The 23,686-nt window shown below is 48.6% G+C and overlaps 1 protein-coding gene across 1 annotated transcript in view; it reads right to left on the reverse strand.

Moving 5' to 3' along the window:
• Positions 1-16,511: 16,511 nt before the first annotated feature.
• nphp4 (nephronophthisis 4) overlaps positions 16,512-23,686 on the reverse strand; it is a 479,472-nt gene continuing 472,297 nt past the window's right edge. Inside the window, exon 28 of the mRNA XM_078239167.1 lies at positions 16,512-17,100. Within this exon, the coding sequence (XP_078095293.1) occupies positions 16,960-17,100 (141 nt within the window). The 3' untranslated portion in view covers positions 16,512-16,959. The remainder of the gene's footprint in view (positions 17,101-23,686) is intronic.

Genomic DNA, 23,686 nt, shown 5'->3' on the forward strand with positions numbered 1-23,686 from the left:
CTGATCGCGACCCTCTGTCCCCTTTCCCCCCCACCGATTGCTCGCAGAGTGGCAGCGGACCCCCCTACCTCTGACTCCCCTCCCCACCAGAAATCCATCTGGCCTCCCTCCCCAGCAGAGATCCAAATGGCCTCTTGACCCCCCCACCAGAGATCCATCTGACCTCCCCCCCACCACCAGAGAAACATCTGACCCGCCTCCTCTGACCTCCCCCACCAGACGGAAATCTGGCCTCCCTCAGCCCTTCCCCTCACCCCACCAGAGAGCGATCTGTCCTCCCTCCCCCCCATCCACCAGAGCTACATCTGACCCACCTCCTCTTCCCCCCCACCCCCCCTCACCAGAGAATGATCTGACCCACCCCCACACCACCGATCTGAGTCAGGGAGCCGTTGGAAGCTCTGAACGTAGCTCTTCAGGAGCTGGAGCGCCCGTAACAGACCTTTTCCCGAGCATGTCTGTTTTGTGCCAAATCTGGACGTGCGAACGCGATGGTAAAGGGGGAAATGCTGATAAAGTTGGGCGGGCAGTTCATTAATTCAATTTAAATGCACGCAAATACATTTATATCGCCGTTGCATCCGTTTCGGGCAAGAATTGGATTGTGGCCATTCCTGGGCCTCAGTAAAGTGGGCAATCTGCGCAGGCATGGATCGCGTTAATGGCCTCACGTCGAACTTTACCACGTTTTCGTGCCCGAAAACGGGCGCGACGCAATGGTAAAATCGGGCCCTACATTCTGCACTCTTCCTTTCCTTCTCTATGAACGGTATGCTCTGTCTGTATAGTGTGTAAGAAACAATACTTTTCACTGTATGCTAATACATGTGACAATAATAAATCAAATCAAATCAAAACAAATTTACCAAGCGACTTACAAGGGAAGAAAGAGAAGCAGAGAGTTTATGGGAGGGAATTCCAGACCTGGGGGCCTGGAAGGCTGAAGATACAACCACCAAAGGAGGAGTAATTAAAATTTGGGATGCTCAAGAAGGTTTCCAAGCAGCGCAGTTTTCTCTGGTCGGTTTTTTTCCACTGTTTTATGAGTTATTCCTTTCCTTTCAGTGACTAGTTTTTAGATTTGATTTCAGCCATTTAAATAAGAGAACATTATCAGGTAATTCTCAGAAAGACAACGAGCCAATCATCTGCCCAGCATGGATCAATAGCAACAAGTTGCCCAGAGTTCTCAGATTTTTCCCTTTAGTAACTTTGAACCAACTCATGGGAACCTGTTAAAATTAAAAGTTTTATCGCTTTTCTTCCTTGCCTGTCCTCTTAGTTTTCCTCTTCACAATCCCATATATTTCCACCCGAGTGTCTTCACTTTATGCCTTTCGGTCTCTGGGGTGAGGAATAGAAAGGTTAACAGCCCAGTGTTACAGTGCGCACATCTGCAATATCCAAGTGAGCCACTCTTGAGGAATGCAATACTTTGGCCTTCACAAGGATTGGGCAGAGGGGGCGGGTATGGGTAAGGCGCTCTGTCGGAGAGTCGGTGCAGGCTCGATGAGCCGAATGACCTCCTTATGCACTGTAGGGATTCTATTAAGAACTACCAAAATTGCACAGAGGATGTTCCAAAATTAAGGACTATTAACTCCTCTCACGTCACCTGCCACACACTCAAACTTTGTCAGATAAATACTAATTGCCCAGTTTACACTTCCAAAACCAACCAAACTTCAGATATCCTCTGAGTAGGATTGTGCAGTTATCAGGCTCTTTGGATGTCAATATGTATTATTAGCAACAGGGCTGAGATTGGCCAGGCTAAGACTGTGTGAAATTCATTGTGAAGGCCAAATAAAGTCCAACTCCTTCAATGTAGGCTGGGTTTGAAATGGACTTCCTGAGGGGAAAGGACGGTGTGTTAACATAATGCAGATAAACACAGGAAAGGACAGAGTGTTAACATAATGCAACCTAAACACAGGAAACGAGACTGTGTTAACACAATGCAGATAAACACAGGAAAGGACAGCGTGTTAACATAATGCAGATAAACACAGGAAAGGACAGCGTGTTAACATAATGCAGATAAACACAGGAAAGGGCAGCGTGTTAACATAATGCAACCTAAACACAGGAAACGAGACTGTGTTAACATAATGCAGATAAACACAGGAAAGGACAGTGCGTTAACATAATGCAGATAAACACAGGAAAGGACAGTGCGTTAACATAATGCAGCCTAAACACAGGAAAGGACAGCGTGTTAACATAATGCAGAATAACACTGGAAAGGACAGCGTGTTAACATAATGCAACCTAAACACAGGAAACGAGACTGTGTTAACATAATGCAGATAAACACAGGAAAGGACAGTGCGTTAACATAATGCAGATAAACACAGGAAAGGACAGTGCGTTAAAATAATGCAGATAAACACAGGAAAGGACAGTGCATTAACATAATGTAGATAAACACAGGAAAGGACAGTGTGTTAACATAATGTAGATAAACACAGGAAAGGACAGTGTGTTAACATAATGTAGATAAACACAGGAAAGGACAGTGTGTTAACATAATGCAGATAAACACAGGAAAGGACAGTGTGTTAACATAATGCAGATAAACACAGGAAAGGACAGTGTGTTAACATAATGCAGATAAACACAGGAAAGGACAGTGCATTAACATAATGCAGATAAACACAGGAAAGGACAGTGTGTTAACATAATGCAGATAAACACAGGAAAGGACAGTGCGTTAACATAATGCAGATAAACACAGGAAAGGACAGTGCATTAACATAATGCAGATAAACACAGGAAAGGACAGTGTGTTAACATAATGTAGATAAACACAGGAAAGGACAGTGTGTTAACATAATGCAGATAAACACAGGAAAGGACAGAGTGTTAACATAATACAACCTAAACACAGGAAAGGATAGTGTATTAACATAATGCAACCTAAACACAGGAAACGAGAGTGTGTTAACATAATGCAGATAAACACAGGAAAGGACAGTGTGTTAACTTAATGCAGATAAACACAGGAAAGGACAGTGTGTTAACATAATGCAGATAAATGCAGGAAAGTACTGCATATTAACATAATGCAGCCTAAACATAGGAAGGGGCAGTGTGTTAACACAATGCGCCATTCAGAGGAGTACACGACTGACCTTCCTAAACTTTACTATGAACTGAATTGTTCAAAATAAGATGATATTTCTCCTCACCTCTGACAAAAGCAATGCTTGGACTGTGATTTTTCAAAGTGCACACATCTGTTTTCCTAATGTGTCCGCTGTGTAAATGTGGCAGATTCGTTATTACATTGTTTGGTGCTCATTACACTTACCAGCTTGCTGTGCGCAAATGCGCTGCAGAGCACAACAGATGGAATCAATTTGCATTCCCTTGTACTGAGAGTTGGGGCCCCATGGGGTCTGTAATAGGGCAAAAGAAAGTACATCTCCAGGGGTCATTTATGATGGAGATTAAGAGATTAATTTTCCAAACAATTGTTGTGTATGCGAACATTCCCGTTTATAGGCATACTGTACAGCTCTTAGAGACAGGAAAAGCATTACTCACTGCTGTGTTCCACCTGGTTTTGAAATGATGCACTTTTGCACTAGATCCGCAACATTAAGTAAATAGTAATTTGTCAGGTGATGAATAGACATCGAGAAATCACAGTGATCAGAGAATTAGACTGCAATGAAACAGTGTGTCTGTGCTATTTTTTAGATTCATTTTTGGGACATGGGCATCACTGGCTGGCCAGCATTTATTGCCCATCCCTAGTTGCCCTTGGAGGGCAATTGAGAGTCAACCACATGGCTGTGGCTCTGGGGTCACATGTACACCAGACTTTGGGGCGGCACGGTAGCACAGTGGTTAGTACTGCTGCTTCACAGCTCCAGGGTCCCGGGTTCGATTCCCGGCTCGGGTCGCTGTCTGTGTGGAGTTTGCACATTCTCCTCGTGTCTGCGTGGGTTTCCTCCGGGTGCTCCAGTTTCCTCCCACAGTCCAAAGATGTGCGGGTTAGGTTGATTGGCCAGGTTAAAAAAATTGCCCCTTAGAGTCCTGGGATGCGTAGGTTAGAGGGATTAGCGGGTAAAATATGTGGGGGTAGGGCCTGGGTGGGATTGTGGTCGGTGCAGACTCGATGGGCCGAATGGCCTCCTTCTGCACTGTAGGGTTTCTATGATTCTATGACTGGGTAAGGACAGCAGATTTCCTTCCCTAAAGGACATTCGTCCATCAAAAGATCTATCCATGATGACTTTAAAACCTTTTCGGGGGAGGCGATGACCCAGTGGAATTATCGCTAGACTATTAATCCAGAAGCTCAGTTAATGTTCTGGGGACCCGGGTTTGAATCCTGCCACAGTAGGTGGTGGAATTTGAATTCAATAAAAAACTGGAATTAAGAATCTACCGATGACCATGAAACCGTTGTCGATTGTTGGAAAAACCCATCTGGTTCACTCATGTCCCTGTAGGGAAGGAAATCTGCCGTCCTTACCTGGTCTGGCCTACATGTGACTCCAGAGCCACAGCAATGTGGTTGACTCTCAATTGCCCTCCAAGGGCAATTGGACTATCAACTGCACTCAGGGAACTAGGGATGCACAATAAATGCTGGCCAGCCAGCAATGCCCATGTCCCACGAATGAATAATAAAAACATTGTTCTTTTTCAGATGTGAATCCACTTTTCCCTCTGTTGCTTTTTCTTTCTGGATATTCCAAGTCCTCGCATAGCTCAGTGTAGAGGCCCCAACTCACAGAATGAAGGGCCACTGTCGATACAGACCCCACTGTTGATACAGACCCTATTGCCAATACAGACCCTACTGCCAATACGGACCCCACTGTCAATACAGACCCCACTATTGATACAGACCCCACTGTCGAAACAGACTCTGTTTGTAATACATTTTGGGAGGTCTAATAAGGGTCGGATTTACACAATGAACGGTAGGTCCCTATGGAGTATTGAGGAACAAAGGGATCTTGGTCTACAAGTCCACAGATCCCTGAAGGTGGCACCACAGGTAGATAGGGTGGTGAAGAAACCAAAAGGAATGTTTGCCTTCATTAGCCTGGGCATAGAATATAGGAGCAGGGAAGTCTTGGTACAAGTTTATAAAACATTGGTTAGGTCACTGCTGGAGCACCATGTGTAGTTCTGGTCGCCACACTATGGGAAGGATGTGATTGCACTGGAGAGGGTGCAGAGGAGATTCACCAGGCTGCCCAGAATGGAAAGTTTCAGCTCTGAGGAGAGACTGGATAGGCTGGGTTTGTTTTCCCTGGAACAAAGAAGGCTGAGAGGGGGATCCAATAGAAGTGTACAAAATTATTTGAGGCATCATTGGGTAGATCGTAAGAATCTTTTCCCCATGGCAGAGATATCCAAGTAAGACGTTTAACAACACCAGGTTAAAGTCCAACAGGTTTATTTGGTAGCAAAAGCCACAAGCTTTCGGAGCCTTAAACTCCTTCTTCAGGTGAGTGGGAATTCTGTTCACAAACAGGGCATATAAAGACACAAACTCAATTTACAGAATAATGGTTGGAATGCGAATCCTTAAAGCTAATCAAGTCTTAAAGGTACAAACAATGTGAGTGGAGAGAGCATTAAGACAGGTTAAAGAGATGTGTATTGTCTCCAGACATGACAGCCAGTGAGGTTCTGCAAGTCCAGGCAAGCTGTGGGGGTTACAGATAGTGTGACATGAACCCAATATCCCGGTTGAGGCCGTCCTCATGTGTGCGGAACTTGGCTATCAGTTTCTGCTCAGCGACTCTGCGCCGTCGTGCATCGTGAAGGCCGCCTTGGAGAACGCTTACCCGAATATCAGAGGCCGAATGCCCGTGACTGCTGAAGTGCTCCCCAACAGGAAGAGAACAGTCTTGCCTGGTGATTGTCGAGCGGTGTTCATTCATCCGTTGTCACAGCGTCTACATCGTTTCCCCAATATACCATGCCTCGGGACATCCTTTCCTGCAGCGTATCAGGTTTATTTGGTAGCAAACACCATTAGCTTTCGGAGCGCTGCTCCTTCGTCAGATGGAGTGGAAATGTGCTCTCAAACAGGGCACAGAGGCACAAAAATCAAGTTACAGAATACTGGTTAGAATGCGAATCCCTACAGCCAGCCAGCCAGATTCGCATTCTATGTTTCGCATTCTAATCAGTATTCTGTAACTTGATTTTTGTGTCTCTGTGCCCTGTTTGAGAGCACATTTCCACTCCATCTGACGAAGGAGCAGCGCTCCGAAAGCTAATGGTGTTTGCTACCAAATAAACCTGTTGGACTAACCTGGTGTTGTTAAAACTCTTACTGTGTTCACCCCAGTCCAACGCTGGCATCTCCACATCATGCGTATCAGGTAGACAACGTTGGCCGAGTTGCAAGAGTATGTACCGTGTACCTGGTGGATGGTGTTCTCACATGAGATGATGGCATCTGTGTCGATGATCCGGCATGTCTTGCAGAGTTGCTGTGGCAGGGTTGTGTGGTGTCGTGGTCACTGTTCTCCTGAAGGCTGTGTAGTTTGCTGCGGACAATGGTCTGTTTGAGGTTGTGCGGTTGTTTGAAGGCAAGAAGTGGGGGTGTGGGGATGGCCTTGGCGAGATGTTCATCTTCATCAATGGCATGTTGAAGGCTCCGGAGGAGATGCCGTAGCTTCTTCGCTCCGGGGAAGTACCGGACGACGAAGGGTACTCTGTCCACCATGTCCCGTGTCTGTCTTCTGAGTGTGATGGAAATGTGGAATGTGCTGCTTGAGGGTGGTGGAGGCAGGAACTCTCGCAACATTTAAGAAGCATCTGGATGAGCACTTAAATCGTCAAGGCATAGCAGGCTATGGTCCAAGTGCTGGTAAATGGGATTAGTATAGATTGGTATTTTATGGTCAGCATTGACATAGTGGGCCGAAGGGCCTGTTTCTGTGTCATGAGACATTATGACTGACCCCCGACAGTCGATACAGACCCCACTGTCAAAATCAACTCCATTGCTGATATCAACCCCCCCAACGGTCAGTACAGAGCTCACTCTAATTACAGACCCTGGTGTAATGTGGCTCCTGTACGGGAGCAATACCTGAGGGCCACGTAATCGGGTGGGAGCCTATGGAGAGGCAGTGTGGGAAGCCAGACCAATCTGTGCAAGGACTTGCATCCTGAGTCGGCGGAGGGAGCCCCAGTTGGAGCCAGGAAGGAGTGGCGAATAATCGCAAATCCAGTTCTGTGAGACCCTTGTTTTGTAGATATAAAAATATCATTGTTCACAAACCCTTTATAACTTGAAGCCACAATGAGTTACCTTCAGCTATTACAGATCCTGATTGTCGATATTTCGGAGAAGATTCACTGAGTTTATTCCTGGGCGGCACGGTGTCACAGTGGTTAGCACTGCTGCCTCACAGCGCCAGGAACCCGAGTTCAATTCCCACCTAGGGTCACTGTCAATGTCTGCACATTCTCCCCGCGTCTGCGTGGGTTTCCTCCGGGTGTTACGGTTTCCTCCCACAGTCCAAAGGCGTGATGGTTGGGTGCATTGGCCATGCTAAATTCTCCCTCAGTGTACCCGAACAGGCGTCGGAGTGTGGCGACTAGGGGATTTTCACAGTAACTTAATTGCAGTGTTAATGTAAGCCTATTTGTGACACTAACACATAAAGGTGTTGTCTTATGACGAAAGGCTGAGCAGGTTGGGCCTATACTCACTGGAGTTTAGAGGAATGAGAGATGATTTTATTGAAACATCTCAGACTCTGAGGGGGCTTGACAAGGTGGAATCTGAGAAGATACTTCTTCACCAAGTAAAAGATTCTAGAACTAAGGGCCACAGTTTCAAAATTGGGCGTCACCCATTCAAGACAGAGATGAGGAGGAATTTCATAACTTGGAGGATCGTTCCTGGAATTCTCTTCTCCAGAGAGAGGGGTTGGAGCTGGGTCATTGAATAGACTCAAGGCTGAGTTAAATGGATTTTTAATTGGCAAGGGAGACAGGCAGGAAAGTTGAGTTCAGGCCACAATCAGATCAGCCATGATCTTATTGACTGGTGGAGCAGGCTCGATGGGCCCATTGGCCTACTCCAGCCCGTGTTTCTTAGGTGGCATATCTCAGACTGTCAACCTCAACTGCAATTATCAGTACTGCTGATCAGTGTGAACACCCAATTCACTTTACATTCCTGACCAGAGATCATCCTCTGAGGCCATTGTAAATAAGAACAGGAAAACTATGCTGTTGGTGACTTGGACACTTTCTGTCCAGTGTAATCCCAGAGTATAAATCAGCCAGATAGCCAACATCTTTTCCCAAAGGTAAGGGAGTCTAAAACTCGAGGGCATAGGTTTAAAGTGAGAGGGGAGAAATACAAAAGGATCCAGAGGGGCAATTCATTCACTCAGAGGGTAGTGAGTGTCTGGAACAAGCTGCCAGAGGTGGTAGTAGAGGCGGGTACAATTTTGTCTTTAAAAAAGCATTTATATGGGTAAGATGGGTACAGAGGGATATGGGCCAAATGTGGGCAATTGGGACTAGCTTAGTGGTAAAAACTGGGCAGCATGGACAAGTTGAGCCGAAGGGCCTGTTTCCATGCTGTAAACCTGTATGACTCTAGTGCAGATCTAGGAATGTAGAGATACTAACTGCAGGATTTAGATGACAGCAAGTTGGAAAACATCTCTACAGATTCTTCCTTGACTTATGTTTATTGTATTCAATAGTCCTTTGTTGGCAGGGGCATACCATTCAATTTGTGTTCAATTATCAAGGACTGCACAAAGGATTATTGAATAAACACAATAGTCATGGAAGAATCTGTAGAAATTCTGCTATAATTAAGGATTTTAATGAACATTAGTAGCAGTAATTCACTAATCCACTTTTTAAACATTCAACATTAAAACCAAACAATATAGTTGAACAACTGGAAGGTAATGCACAGTAGAAAAACTAAAAAAGTGTTTCAGAACTCCAAGGAATAGCGCCGTAAAAATTCACAATGCTATCTCCTTGAGCAGCATTCAGAATCAGTGCTCTTGTGGGAAAGTATAGTATCTCGTCCAGTCGTTGCTGGTAAGAAGAGATATCAGCAAGATCCTACATCAAGTGGTTTCACATGATTATACAGCATGATTAGATACTTAGTCACAAGCTCAGAACAGAGCATCTTACTGTTCCCGTTCAATAGCTCACACACCAGCCATCTGTTGCAGATGCACGGGAACACCGCCACTTGCAAGCTCCCCTCCAAGCCACACGCCATCTTGTAATACGAGTGTACGAAATGGGAGCAGAAATAGGCCATTCACGCTTTCTCCGCCATTCAATAAGATCATGGCTGATCTGTTTCTGCTTTGAGTTCCACATTCCCAATCTACCCTCAAAAACCTCCAATTCCTTTGCTTAACAAGAATCTATCTACCTCTGCCTTAAAAATATTCAGTGCCCCTCCACCTCCACTTGAGGTAGGGTTCCAAAATCGCACAACCCTCAAGACAAAAAAATTTTCCTCATCTCTGCCCTATAAGGGTGTCTGCTAATTTTAAAACAGTGCCCCCCTAGTTCAGGACTCACCCACAAGAGGAAACATCCTTTCCACGTCCACCTTGTCAATACTGTTCAGGATCTTATATACTTCAATCAAATCACCCCTCACTCTTCTAAGTTCAAATGGAGTGGAAGGGTGGCACAGTGGTTAGCACTGCTGCCTCACAGCGCCAGGGTCCCGGGTTCAACTCCGGCTTGGGTCATTGTCTGTGTGGAGTTTGCACGTTCTCCCCGTGTCTGCGTGGGTTTTCTTCGGACGCTCCGGTTTCCTCCCACACTCCAAAGCTGTGTGGGTTAGGTGGATTGGTTATGTTAAATTGCCCCTTAGGGTCAGGGAGATTAGCAGGGTAAATAAGTGTGATTACAGGAATAGGGCCTGGGTGGGATGGTTGTCGGTGCAGACTCGATGGGCCAAATGGCTTCCTTCTGCACTGTAGAGATTCTATGGAGACAAGCCCAGTCTGCCCAACCTTTCCTCATAAGCCAACTTCCTCATTCCAGGTATCAATCGAGTGAACCACCTCCAAAGCAGTTACATCCTTCCTTAAATAAGGAGGGCTTGGAACCGTATCGCCATTCCTTCAGTGTCGCTGGGTCAAAATCCTGAAACTCCCTAACAGCATTGTGGGTGTGCTGACACCAGATGGACTGCAGCGGTTCATGACGGCAGCTCACCACCACCTTCTTAAGCGGTAATTAGGGATGGGCAATAAAAATACTGGCCTAGGCAGCGATGCTTACATCCCAATAAAGAATAAACAAACCTCGCAGAGGTTGCCGAGTATGGCCAAGCTGGACTAAATGCTAAGAATTGCTCATGGGGACTCTGAAAGCCAACAAACCTCTCTGATTGTCCTGGACTCGAATCAAACTCAGGCCCCAGACACTGAAAAGCCAGTGTCAATCTCAGCTAAATGCTCAATTTTAATCGTCTCTTTAATGCCTTTCAAGGATAAGACAGACTCACGCCAACAAAGAAGATTGATTTTATTCTTTAAAAGATGTGAAAATAGCAGATTTCCACACAGCGCTAATCCGTAGCAAAACAGCGAAATATAAAATAAATAAATGACACAAACAGCACTGAAAACCATTTGTACACACCCCAATTTGATTGGAGCAAATCAGCATATTCTCTTTTTAAAAAAAATATATTGCGCTATTCATTCATAACAAAAAGGATCAAGTTATCCAGACAATTCCAAAAGCAAATTCCGTCTTGGACAGGGTTTTGTATGATGTACTCATGCCAGCAGTGTGTTACTACTGAGGTGACTGTACCTGCTACAAAACACACAGGCCAGATAAATATTTCAGATTTCAAATATTTTTCTCCATACAAAAAATGTTTCTCATCAACTTTGTGTTTTTGAACCAATATCTGATATGCCGACTGTCAGTGTGGACAATGCCTGTTAGTGTAAACACCGACTGTCAGTGTGAACTTTGCCTGTTAGTGTAAACACTGATTGTCAGTGTGAACTTTGCCTGTTAGTGTAAATGCCGATTGTCAGTGTGAACTTTGCCTGTTAGTGTAAACACCGACTGTCAGTGTGGACATTGCCTGTTAGTGTAAATGCCGATTGTCAGTGTGGACAATGTTGTTCAGTGTGTTCATCGTCGGTAAGTCTACACATTATAACCAGAGAGAAATTATCACCAGCCCCCATACCTCGAGTCAGCGGTGCCGCAGAATGGTCTATTTAGGGATTTAAGTTGTTAGGCCTGTTGTCTCATCAGCAGAAACCCTGATAGGCACAGTGACATGTCTTACACTCCAAAATAAGCTGCCCTTGTTCTCTGACAACATTGAAAAAAACCTTCTCCAATCAATTAGCTGATCTTCAGCAGGTGAGCTCGATATTATTATCCAAACTGCAGGAATCGCGTGAGATCAACCAAAGATGTTGAATAACACAGAGACAGAGACTGTTGATTTCTGCGGTGTTGGAATTCAAATAAATAAGCAACATTTAACATGACTGTGGACTGGAGTTAATAGAGTTGAGAAATGGTACTGAATGATTAAATAAAAAAGAAAAAACACAGGTGAGGGTACAGCAGGAACAGTCTGTAACGCAGGGGGTGAGGGTACAGCAGGAACAGTCTGTATCGGGGGGGTGAGGGTACAGCAGGAACAGTCTGTATCGGGGGTGAGGGTACAGCAGGAACAGTCTGTATTGGGGGGGGGGGTGAGGGTACAGCAGGAACAGTCTGTATCGCAGGGGGTGAGGGTACAGCAGGAACAGTCTGTATCGGGGGGGGTGAGGGTACAGCAGGAACAGTCTGTATCGGGGGGGGGTGAGGGTACAGCAGGAACAGTCTGTATCTCAGGGGGTGAGGGTACAGCAGGAACAGTCTGTATCGGGGGGGTGAGGGTACAGCAGGAACAGTCTGTATCGGGGGTGACGGTACAGCAGGAACAGTCTGTATCGGGGGGGTGAGGGTACAGCAGGAACAGTCTGTATCGGGGGTGAGGGTACAGCAGGAACAGTCTGTATCGGGGGGGTGAGGGTACAGCAGGAACAGTCTGTATCGGGGGTGAGGGTACAGCAGGAACAGTCTGTATCGGGGGGGTGAGGGTACAGCAGGAACAGTCTGTATCGGGGGTGAGGGTACAGCAGGAACAGTCTGTATCGGGGGTGAGGGTACAGCAGGAACAGTCTGTATCGGGGGTGAGGGTACAGCAGGAACAGTCTGTATCGGGGGTGAGGGTACAGCAGGAACAGTCTGTATCGGGGGTGAGGGTACAGCAGGAACAGTCTGTATCGGGGGTGAGGGTACAGCAGGAACAGTCTGTATCGGGGGTGAGGGTACAGCAGGAACAGTCTGTATCGGGGGTGAGGGTACAGCAGGAACAGTCTGTATCGGGGGTGAGGGTACAGCAGGAACAGTCTGTATTGGGGGGGGGTGAGGGCACAGCAGGAACAGTCTGTATCGGGGGGGTGAAGGTACAGCAGGAACAGTCTGTATCGGGGGGGGGGGGTGAGGGTACAGCAGGAACAGTCTGTATCGGGGGGGGGGTGTGGGTACAGCAGGAACAGTCTGTATTGGGGGGGGGTGAGGGTACAGCAGGAACAGTCTGTATCGGGGGGGGTGAGGGTACAGCAGGAACAGTCTGTATCGGGGGGGGGGTGAGGGTACAGCAGGAACAGTCTGTACCTCAGGGGGTGAGGGTACAGCAGGAACAGTCTGTATCGGGGGGGTGAGGGTACAGCAGGAACAGTCTGTATCGGGGGTGAGGGTACAGCAGGAACAGTCTGTATTGGGGGGGGGGTGAGGGTACAGCAGGAACAGTCTGTATTGGGGGGGGGTGAGGGTACAGCAGGAACAGTCTGTATTGGGGGGGGGTGAGGGTACAGCAGGAACAGTCTGTATCTCAGGGGGTGAGGGTACAGCAGGAACAGTCTGTATCGGGGGGGGGGTGAGGGTACAGCAGGAACAGTCTGTATTGGGGGGGGGTGAGGGTACAGCAGGAACAGTCTGTATTGGGGGGGGGGGTGAGGGTACAGCAGGAACAGTCTGTATCGGGGGGGGTGAGGGTACAGCAGGAACAGTCTGTATCTCAGGGGGTGAGGGTACAGCAGGAACAGTCTGTATCGGGGCGTGAGGGTACAGCAGGAACAGTCTGTATCGGGGGTGAGGGTACAGCAGGAACAGTCTGTATCGGGGGGGTGAGGGTACAGCAGGAACAGTCTGTATCGGGGGGGTGAGGGTACAGCAGGAACAGTCTGTATCGGGGGTGAGGGTACAGCAGGAACAGTCTGTATCGGGGGGGTGAGGGTACAGCAGGAACAGTCTGTATCTGGAGTGAGGGTACAGCAGGAACAGTCTGTATCGGGGGTGAGGGTACAGCAGGAACAGTCTGTATCAGGGAGTGAGGGTACAGCAGGAACAGTCTGTATCGGGGTGAGGGGACAGCAGGAACAGTCTGTATCAGGGAGTGAGGGTACAGCAGGAACAGTCTGTATCGGGGTGAGGGGACAGCAGGAACAGTCTGTATCAGGGAGTGAGGGTACAGCAGGAACAGTCTGTATCGGGGGGTGACGGTACAGCAGGAACAGTCTGTATCGGGGTGAGGGTACAGCAGGAACAGTCTGTATCGGGGGTGAGGGTACAGCAGGAACAGTCTGTATCGGGGGTGAGGGAACAGCAGGAACAGTCTGTATCGGGGGTGAGGGTACAGCAGGAACAGTCTGTATCGGGGGTGAGGGTACAGCAGGAACAGTCTGTATCGCAGGGGGTGAGGGTACAGCAGGAACAGTCTGTATCGGGGGGGGTGAGGGTACAGCAGGAACAGTCTGTATCGGGGGTGAGGGAACAGCAGGAACAGTCTGTATCGGGGGGTGAGGGGACAGTAGGAACAGTCTGTATCGGGGTGAGGGTACAGCAGGAACAGTCTGTATCGGGGGGGTGGTGAGGGTACAGCAGGAACAGTCTGTATCAGGGAGTGAGGGTACAGCAGGAACAGTCTGTATCGGGGTGAGGGTACAGCAGGAACAGTCTGTATCAGGGAGTGAGGGTACAGCAGGAACAGTCTGTATCGGGGTGAGGGTACAGCAGGAACAGTCTGTATCGGGGGGGGGGGTGGTGAGGGTACAGCAGGAACAGTCTGTATCGGGGGGGTGAGTGTACAGCAGGAACAGTCTGTATCGGGGGGGGGGGTACAGCAGGAACAGTCTGTATCGCAGGGGGTGAGGGTACAGCAGGAACAGTCTGTATCGGGGGGGGTGAGGGTACAGTAGGAACAGTCTGTATCGGGGTGAGGGTACAGCAGGAACAGTCTGTATCGGGGGGGTGGTGAGGGTACAGCAGGAACAGTCTGTATCGGGGTGAGGGTACAGCAGGAACAGTCTGTATCGGGGGGGGGGGGGTGAGGGGACAGCAGGAACAGTCTGTATCGCAGGGGGTGAGGGTACAGCAGGAACAGTCTGTATCGGGGGGGGGGGTGGTGAGGGTACAGCAGGAACAGTCTGTATCGGGGGGGTGAGGGTACAGCAGGAACAGTCTGTATCGGGGGGGGGGGGGGTGGTGAGGGTACAGCAGGAACAGTCTGTATCGGGGGGGGGGGGGTGGTGAGGGTACAGCAGGAACAGTCTGTATCGGGGGGGTGAGGGTACAGCAGGAACAGTCTGTATCGGGGGGGGGGGTGGTGAGGGTACAGCAGGAACAGTCTGTATCGGGGGGGGGGGGGTGGTGAGGGTACAGCAGGAACAGTCTGTATCGGGGAGTGAGGGTACAGCAGGAACAGTCTGTATCGGGGGTGAGGGTACAGCAGGAACAGTCTGTATCGGGGGGGTGAGGGTACAGCAGGAACAGTCTGTATCGGGGGGGTGAGGGTACAGCAGGAACAGTCTGTATCGGGGGTGAGGGTACAGCAGGAACAGTCTGTATCAGGGAGTGAGGGTACAGCAGGAACAGTCTGTATCAGGGAGTGAGGGTACAGCAGGAACAGTCTGTATCGGGGGTGAGGGTACAGCAGGAACAGTCTGTATCGGGGGGGTGAGGGTACAGCAGGAACAGTCTGTATCGGGGGGGGGGGGGGTGGTGAGGGTACAGCAGGAACAGTCTGTATCGGGGTGAGGGTACAGCAGGAACAGTCTGTATCGGGGGGGTGAGGGTACAGCAGGAACAGTCTGTATCGGGGGGGGGGTGGTGAGGGTACAGCAGGAACAGTCTGTATCAGGGTGAGGGTACAGCAGGAACAGTCTGTATCGGGGGGGTGAGGGTACAGCAGGAACAGTCTGTATCGGGGGTGAGGGTACAGCAGGAACAGTCTGTATCGGGGGGGTGAGGGTACAGCAGGAACAGTCTGTATCGGGGGGGTGAGAGGACAGCAGGAACAGTCTGTATCGCAGGGGGTGAGGGTACAGCAGGAACAGTCTGTATCAGGGAGTGAGGGTACAGCAGGAACAGTCTGTATCGGGGGTGAGGGTACAGCAGGAACAGTCTGTATCAGGGAGTGAGGGTACAGCAGGAACAGTCTGTATCGGGGGTGAGGGTACAGCAGGAACAGTCTGTATCAGGGAGTGAGGGTACAGCAGGAACAGTCTGTATCGGGGGTGAGGGTACAGCAGGAACAGTCTGTATCAGGGAGTGAGGGTACAGCAGGAACAGTCTGTATCGGGGGGGTGAGGGTACAGCAGGAACAGTCTGTATCGGGGGTGAGGGTACAGCAGGAACAGTCTGTATCGCAGGGGGTGAGGGTACAGCAGGAACAGTCTGTATCGGGGGGGTGAGGGTACAGCAGGAACAGTCTGTATCGGGGGGGTGAGGGTACAGCAGGAACAGTCTGTATCGGGGGTGAGGGTACAGCAGGAACAGTCTGTATCGGGGTGAGGGGACTAACAAGAACTCCATTTTAAGGTGAATAGTGAAAAGTTGTTAATTAGTTTCCTTCCGCCTGTGAATTTTGGGCCGTTTTTCTTGTGGAAATGAAAGATCGGGAAGGAACAAGAGCCAGTATTTATGTGGGATGATGAATATAATGGAATGTCCTCTGGCGATTCACATTGTAGAGCACAGACGAATTGCAGAAGGATAATTTGAAAAGTGAAGCAAAGGCACATTGTGGCAACAGGAAATGGAGAACTGAAGCTGAGGGACTTGGGGACGAAACGCTGGGGAACCGGGTCAATGCTGATGCTCCCTTGGCCATCGAGGGTTGGATGACACAATACACAAAGGCCACGGCTAAAAGACAGCGGGGGGTGAGCCGGGATACAAGGGAGCAGGGGGTGAAGAGGTTGGGCGAGGTGAGCCCATCGAGGGGTTTGTACATGAGGACATGCATTGGAAGTGCTGGAATCCAGGAGTCAATGGAGATTCGCAATGACCTGTTGAACTGGACAGTAGATGGACGGTGAAGTTCTGGGTAAATTTAAGTTTGTTTGGGATGGAGTTTGGGAGAAGGGCAAGCAGTTTGTTGGAGAAGGAGAATCTTGAGGTAACAGAAATACAGAAGGTGCGGTGGGAGTGAGGTGGGCAACACTATGTAAGGAGGAGTATCCAGTCTTAGAGATAGATTAGGCATGAAGTTCCGATGGTAGCCTTCACAAAGATCATTAAAGGGGCAAGACTTATTAAAATTATTTTGGAATTGGAGCCAGAGACCTAATTGTGAATGAAGTGATTGGGGCAGGTGATGTAACACTAATCATTATATCCAATCTGAAGCAGGGCACGGGTCAAGGAGGCAACAGTCACATGTACAGAAGGTGAGAGAGGAGATTAACTGTTCCTGAGCAGCAGTCATGCCTTATCCACCCGGTTATTATGCTGACACGTCGGGACATACACACCAGGCTTTAGCAGTGACGGTTTGTCCGGTGAGCTTGTGGAGGCTGTGGAAGAGGTCCTTAACTCTTTTCAAAACGCAGTCACATCAAACATGCCGTGGTATCAGGCACTTAGGTAGAGTTTTTATTGGTATGTAATTTTCACGCAGTAAGTTGCTTCATTCTTTTCAGCGTGGTCGTTAATTAAAATCAGGATTTCCTCCATGCCGGGATTCTGGCCCGGTGCGAACCGCAGGCCGATGTGGTAAGTCTCCCCACCACGGAGCTGAAAATAGATCAACATCTTGTGAAAAGTATTCCAGTCCTGCCCTCAGGAAGATGACAATCGATGCTCATAAAAATATTCTAGACTCGGGCTTTGGAAGTAAAAGCATATTCAATATCGAATCGCTGGAATTTCGACAGGGGTTCCGTCCATCTGCAGGGGGTCAGGACAAACCTGGAGAAAGGCTGAAAATGCCACTCCCTTGGACTTTCCGTACATCTTCCGGGAATCTGCGTGGAAATGCTATCCCAGTGAATTCTATCTTTGAGGGATTATGGTGCTGTACACTTCAGTCAACCGATATTAACACCCAGTGCTCCCAGCTCAAGATTCGCCTTCATTGGGTGCAAAGTCCTGTTCCGCCCCAACACCTGACACCATAGATGGAACTTCATAGAATCCCTACAGTGCAGAAGGAGGCCATTCGGCCCATCAGGTCTGCACCAACTCTCCAACAGAGCATCCCACCCAGGCCCCCATTCGGCCCATCAGGTCTGCACCAACTCTCCAACAGAGCATCCCACCCAGGCCCTATTCCCGTAACCCCATGCATTTGCCCCGCTAACCCCCTAAACTAAACATTTTAGGATCATAACAGGCAATTTAACATGACCAATCTACCTAACCTGCACATCTTTGGAATGTGGGAGGAAATCGGAGGAAACTCACGCAGACACTGGGAGAACGTGCAAACTCCACAGTGACCCGAGGCCGGAATCGAATCCGGGTCCCTGGTGCTGTGAGGCAGCAGTGCTAACCACTGTGCCACCGTGCCGCCCTTAGTTAGTTTGTCGCAGTCATCTCATATTTAAACAGCACTTTTTCATCATTTACTTTCCTCTGTGCTGCTTTAAGCCAGTTATTGAATGATGGTCCAAATCTGCAGCGTTATGTTCACACAGCGAACTGTACCCTATTTACCCACAAAGCAAGTGTTTGCCGCATTTCCTTTCCAAATCTCAGATTAAGGTGGAAATCCTGAAGTTGTGAATCGCCACTCTCTGCTCCCCCCACATGCTGTGGACATCCCTCCAAGGTTTCTCCACACTCCCAAAGCCACCCTGCCACCAGCCCCAGAGACAGCAAACAGCAAAACCAATTGATTTGGAGGAACGTGTCCTTTTCCGTAATCCTGTCATGGTCGAAAACCCCATAAAAGTCTTCTTCAATGAGGTGTTCAGTGGACGGCACAGTGGTTAGCACTGCTGCCTCACAGCTCCAGGGACCCAGGTTCGATTCCGACCTCGGGTCACTGTCTTTGTGGAGTTTGCACGTTCTCCCTTTGTTTGAGTGGGTTTCCTCCGGTTGCTCCGGTTTCCTCCCACACTCCAAAGATGTGCAGGTTGGGTGGATTGACCATGTTAAATTGCCCCTTAATGTCCAAAGTTGTGTAGGTTAGTTGGATTGGCCATGATAAATGTGTAGGGTTACAGGGATCTTGTGGGGGAATGGGCCTGGGTAAGATGCTCCGTCAGGGAGTCGGTGCAGACTCGATGGGCTGAATGGCCTCCTTCTGCACTGTAGGATTCTATGAACTGGATTTTTAAAACGATGATCTGAGTAATTACTACTGCTGAACAACTGATCGAGCCCTGAAAAAATAATTTTATATTTATGGAATATTACATGGCTCCATTAGCATCAATTACTAGAATTGTTTAAAACTAGAATTTCAATTTGTTTTTAAGTTTGTTCATGATATTTCAGCTTCACTTTAATTCCACGTGTTTGCCCCCAATCTTTGTCTTGCTCTCTGAAAAACTTTTTAAAAGTATCTGATAACTTGTGCTTTCTATTTCCTGGTTGGCTGTCTGTGAGAATTCGTTAATGTGATTGGATGTTTGGTCACCTTGATGTCATCACTAAGGCTCCATGCCAGGAATCCCCATGATATAATTAATTGCACATCCAGACTGGTAAAATGCTCGTCACAAAGATTGTTAGTTCTCTCAGCAAGGCTTTCCATGAAGTCAGCAGCTAGCCCCTGCGTTAACTGCAAGTTTCAGGCCATTTCGAGGTGACACGGTAGCACAGTGGTTAGCACTGCTGCCTCACAGTGCCAGGGACCCGGGTTCAATTTCTGACTTGGGTGACTGTGGGGAATTTGCACTTTCTCCCCGTGTCTGCGTGGGTTTCCTCCGGGTGCTCCAGTTTCCTCCCACAGTCCAAAGATGTGCGGGTTAGGTGCATTGGCCATGCTAAATTTATCCTAGCGTAAGGGGGTCTAGCAGGATAAATGAGGGTTAAGGGAATAGGGCCGGGGTGGGATTGTGGTCGGTACAGACTCGATGGGCCGAATGGCCTCCTTCTGTACCGTAGGGATTCTATGAATACAGATCATCTTAGCCCTGCACAACTCTCCAAAGAGTAGACCGAATTTAGAGTATTGTGTACAGTTTTGGTCACCTAGTTACAGGAAGGATGTAAATAAGGTTGAAAGAGTGCAGAGAAGGTTCACAAGGATGTTGCCGGGACTTGAGAAGCTGAGTTACAGAGAGAGATTGAATAGGTTGGGACTTTATTCCCTGGAGCGTAGAAGATTGAGGGGAGATTTGATAGAGGTGTACAAGATTTTGATGGGTATAGATAGAGTGAATGCAAGCAGGCTTTTTCCGCTGAGGCTAGGGGAGAAAAAACCAATGGGCATGGGTTAAGGGTGAAAGGAGAAAAGTTTAAAGGGAATATTAGGGGGGGCTTCTTCACGCAGAGAGTGGTGGGAGTGTGGAATGAGCTGCCGGATAAAGTGGTAAATGCGGGGTCACTTATAACATTTAAGAAAAACTTGGACGGGTTCATGGATGAGAGGGGTGTGGAGGGATATGGTCGAAGTGCAGGTCAGTGGGACTAGGCAAAAAATGGTTCGGCACAGACAAGAAGGGCCAAAAGGCCTGTTTCTGAGCTGTAATTTTCTATGGTTCTAGACAAGGAGAACAGGCCATTTGGCCCATCACAGTTCATACAGAGGTCACGAATATTAGGGAGGTCTCGTGGCACAAAGAGTAACGCCTCCCACTTTTGAGTCAGAAGCTCTGGGTTCAAGTCCCACTCTAGGACTTGATGTCCAAAGACAGTGCATTCAGAACGAGGCGAAACAGGATGACTATCACCCTGTAAGGCCTACACCTATGGCAGGCAGGAAGAGCTGGTCAGCCCTGCCTGATGTGGAGCGCCACACACAAGCTGCAGCCTCTGGCAACCGGCTGGAAACCAGTTCCAGGAAATAGACCAAGCTCTACAAACAGACAAAAGCACATAAGTTTAAGTTTATTTATTAATGCCACAAGTAGGCTTACATTAACACTGCAATGAAGGTACTGTGAAAATCTCCGAATCACCACACTCTGGCGCCTGTTCGGATACACTGAGGGAGACTTTAGCATGGCCGATGCATCTAACGAGCACGTCTTTCAGACTGTGGGAGGAAACCGGAGCACCCGGAGGAAACCCACGCAGACACGGGGAGAACGTGCAGACTCCACACAGACAGTGACCCAAGGTGGGAATCAAACCCAATTCATCTCCCGCTACTGACAAGAGAGGTTCAAGTGAAAAGGGAATATTTTGAATACTCCAACACCTTTCTCTTTGCAACCTTGTCTGGAAGATTATTCCAATATCAAGTTAGATAAAGTAGTTCTTATCAGCATCTGTTCAATTTACTTTAATTTGTAATTCCTGGCTCTGGGACCCTGATTTATTTTATACGCAGAAAGAAGGAACTTATACAGTGTTTTCTCGGGTCATATTTGCCAAAATCGTGTTACCATTCACGCCGGCAGGATCTTACTGTCCTGCCGACGGCACATCCCCGCCAGGGGTTTTGCAGTGGCGAGCAGTGCGATAATGGACAAGTTGGGCCGAAGGGCCTGTTTCCATGCTGTAATCCTCTAGGATCAACAGGAAATCCCATTGGAAGTGGCGGGACCGTAGGATCCCACCACCAGCAAGCGTGCGCCACCGCCCACCGCCGTGAAACACACCGTGGACAGGGAGAACAATTCCAACAATGCTGCGTTTTGTGAGGTGAAATGTTACATAATTAAATATGATAAGCAATATGGAGATGGCAGAGGTCCCAGAAACAAATTAAAGAGCAGTTAATTTGTATTCTGGTAGATTGGGAAATGAATATTGGCCAGAACACAGGTAAATCTGCTACTATTCTCAAAATACCACCATGGGATTCTCTTAAATCCACACGAACAGTCAGATGGAGTTTTAGTGTCTCACTGAATACAATACTGAAGTCTCAGCCTACATTCTGAGTTTCAGTGTCTGAGGGTGGGTTTAAACCCACAGGGGGCGGTGATTCTCCCAAAAAGATTCTAAGTGTTGAATTTGTGTAAAAACTGGAGTAAATCATGCTGTTATTTTACAGCGGGAGTTACAAAATGAATCTCCCACACTCTGTGCACTGCTGAGTGTTCGAACATGAATTAGTCCAAAAATCAATGGGTGGGGCCTACTCCCGTTGGAGAGGCCGGCAGCATAGCGCTGAGCGGGCCACTGCGCATGCGCCAATCTGTCAGCGCCGAGATCGGCACACGTGCAGTTGCCTTGCACTGCTGGCCTTCCGATCGCTGGCCAGCCCCGCAACCCCCACATTGCCACGTATGCGACACCCTCACTGCCCGATCGCTGGCACCCCGCACATGCCCAGGCCAGCCTCGACACCCCTTCTTCCCCCGGCAACCCCAACCCCCCCAACAGGCAGTCCCCCCACCCCACCCCGGTGGCAAGCCCGATTGCTGGCCTTCCCCTTCTGCCCCAACCCCCCCACCCCAACCAATTGCCCCCAGAGGCTCAGCCTCCATCAGGCCCCGTCCGGCATTGCACGATGGGGAGTTCCAAGGTGCCCCCGGGCAGGCCCAGAGGCTTCAGTCCTGCGCCCGCCAATGGCATTTAAATTATATTTAAATTAGGTTTGCAATTCATTGGGCAGCTCCGCGCCGATTTCTGGCACGGAGCTGATGGCGCCAGAAATCCGGCACCCGGAGATGTGCAGATGCCGTGGCACCTGTGGGGAGCCCACAAAATGGCCTCCGCTAGAGCAGCACAGGGGGATGGGAGAATCACCCCTACAGCCTCAGAGGCAAGCGTGCTTCCAACTGAGCCAAGCTGACACACAATAGCTTGTCCAGGACAGTAGACCCTGAGGACATGGATGAAATAAGTCAGTGGAGGCTGGTATCCCTTCGCCAGATTCCCCTTTATTTACAAACTCTAGTTAAGTTCATAGAGGGTTACAAGCTCAGAGTCAGCATTCAGAGTGCCAGGAATCCTGACACTCCCAGTTATATATACAACAAAGGCTCCCTGATTGGACAAGCAATAATGAGTTCAAGTTTATATTCCAAGAGGCCAACCTCATTGAAGTCATTAGAATGGCCTGTGCTTGAGGAGGAAAAGCTAATCTTGGAAACAACGATGGGAATCTTCTGATCCCAACTACGGGAATGTACTTTGTTTGGAGGCCAAAAATCAGTTTCCCAACACTGGGGTGAACTTAATTATGTTAAAAGCGGGTCAAATTTCCTGGCCGAGTGTTGGAAAGCTCTTTTGAATGCATGCACATATGGCACGGGTGACATGGTGGCACAGTGGTTAACACTGCTGCCTCACAATGCCAGGGACCTGGGTTCAATTCCTGGCTTGGGTCACTGTCTGTGTGGAGTTTGCATGTTCTCCTTGTGTCGTCATGGGTTTTCTCCAGTTTCCTCCCACGGTCCAAAGATGTGCGGGTTAGGTGGATTGGCCATGCTAAATTGCCCCTTAATGTCAGGGGGCCTAGCTAGGGTAAATATGTCAGGTTACGGGGCTAGGGCCTGGGTGGGATTGTGGTCAGTGCAGATTCGATGGGCTGAACGGCCTCATTCTGCAATGTAGGGTTTCTATGATTCTATACCATGCATGCTCATTAAAAGGCCAGCTCGCTAGAATCAAGTTTCTCCTCCAAATTAAATTCCCTGCCAATAAGAAATTAGAATGCTCACAGTTACAACTGCATACAAGTGGTATGTTCCTGGCAAGGGAGTGCCTCACCTGCACTATGGGGAATTGCAGAGGTTCTCAGTTCCAAATGTTTTTAGTATGACTGCGATTATGTGCTCCATCACCCAGCCTAGTTAAACATCTTTCCTGCATGGACCCTGCAGAGCCCTGTAAGATCCCCTGATGCTTCATGTAGGTAAACTTACAGTCCTTGGCACGGTCCAGCACACAGCCTGATTCTACTCATACCTACCTCAAGAGATAATACCAGGTCCTCCAATGATGCTCGGTACACTTTGATTGCAATCCCTTTGTGCAAAGTCTGTTCCAAGCCTTCAGAAGGAGGCCCTCAAACCAAACAATTCTACATGCGAGGTCTCCGTCAACTGCATGCAAACCTCTTTAATCCCACACTCAATCCCTCATGCAGTCAAGGCTAACTTGCTGGTGGTGTGTTTTTTGCTGCCTTCACCTGTATGTTAGCTCAACATTGCAATTGAACAAAGGCAACCAGGAACGATTAGTCATACCCAGCTCATCGTTCTCCTAATACCGAGGGAAGTCTCTGGTTTTCTATTGTTAAGGCCAGCTTCAC

This window comes from Mustelus asterias, chromosome 22 (assembly GCF_964213995.1).
Source record: "Mustelus asterias chromosome 22, sMusAst1.hap1.1, whole genome shotgun sequence".
NCBI classification, from domain to species: domain Eukaryota; kingdom Metazoa; phylum Chordata; class Chondrichthyes; order Carcharhiniformes; family Triakidae; genus Mustelus; species Mustelus asterias.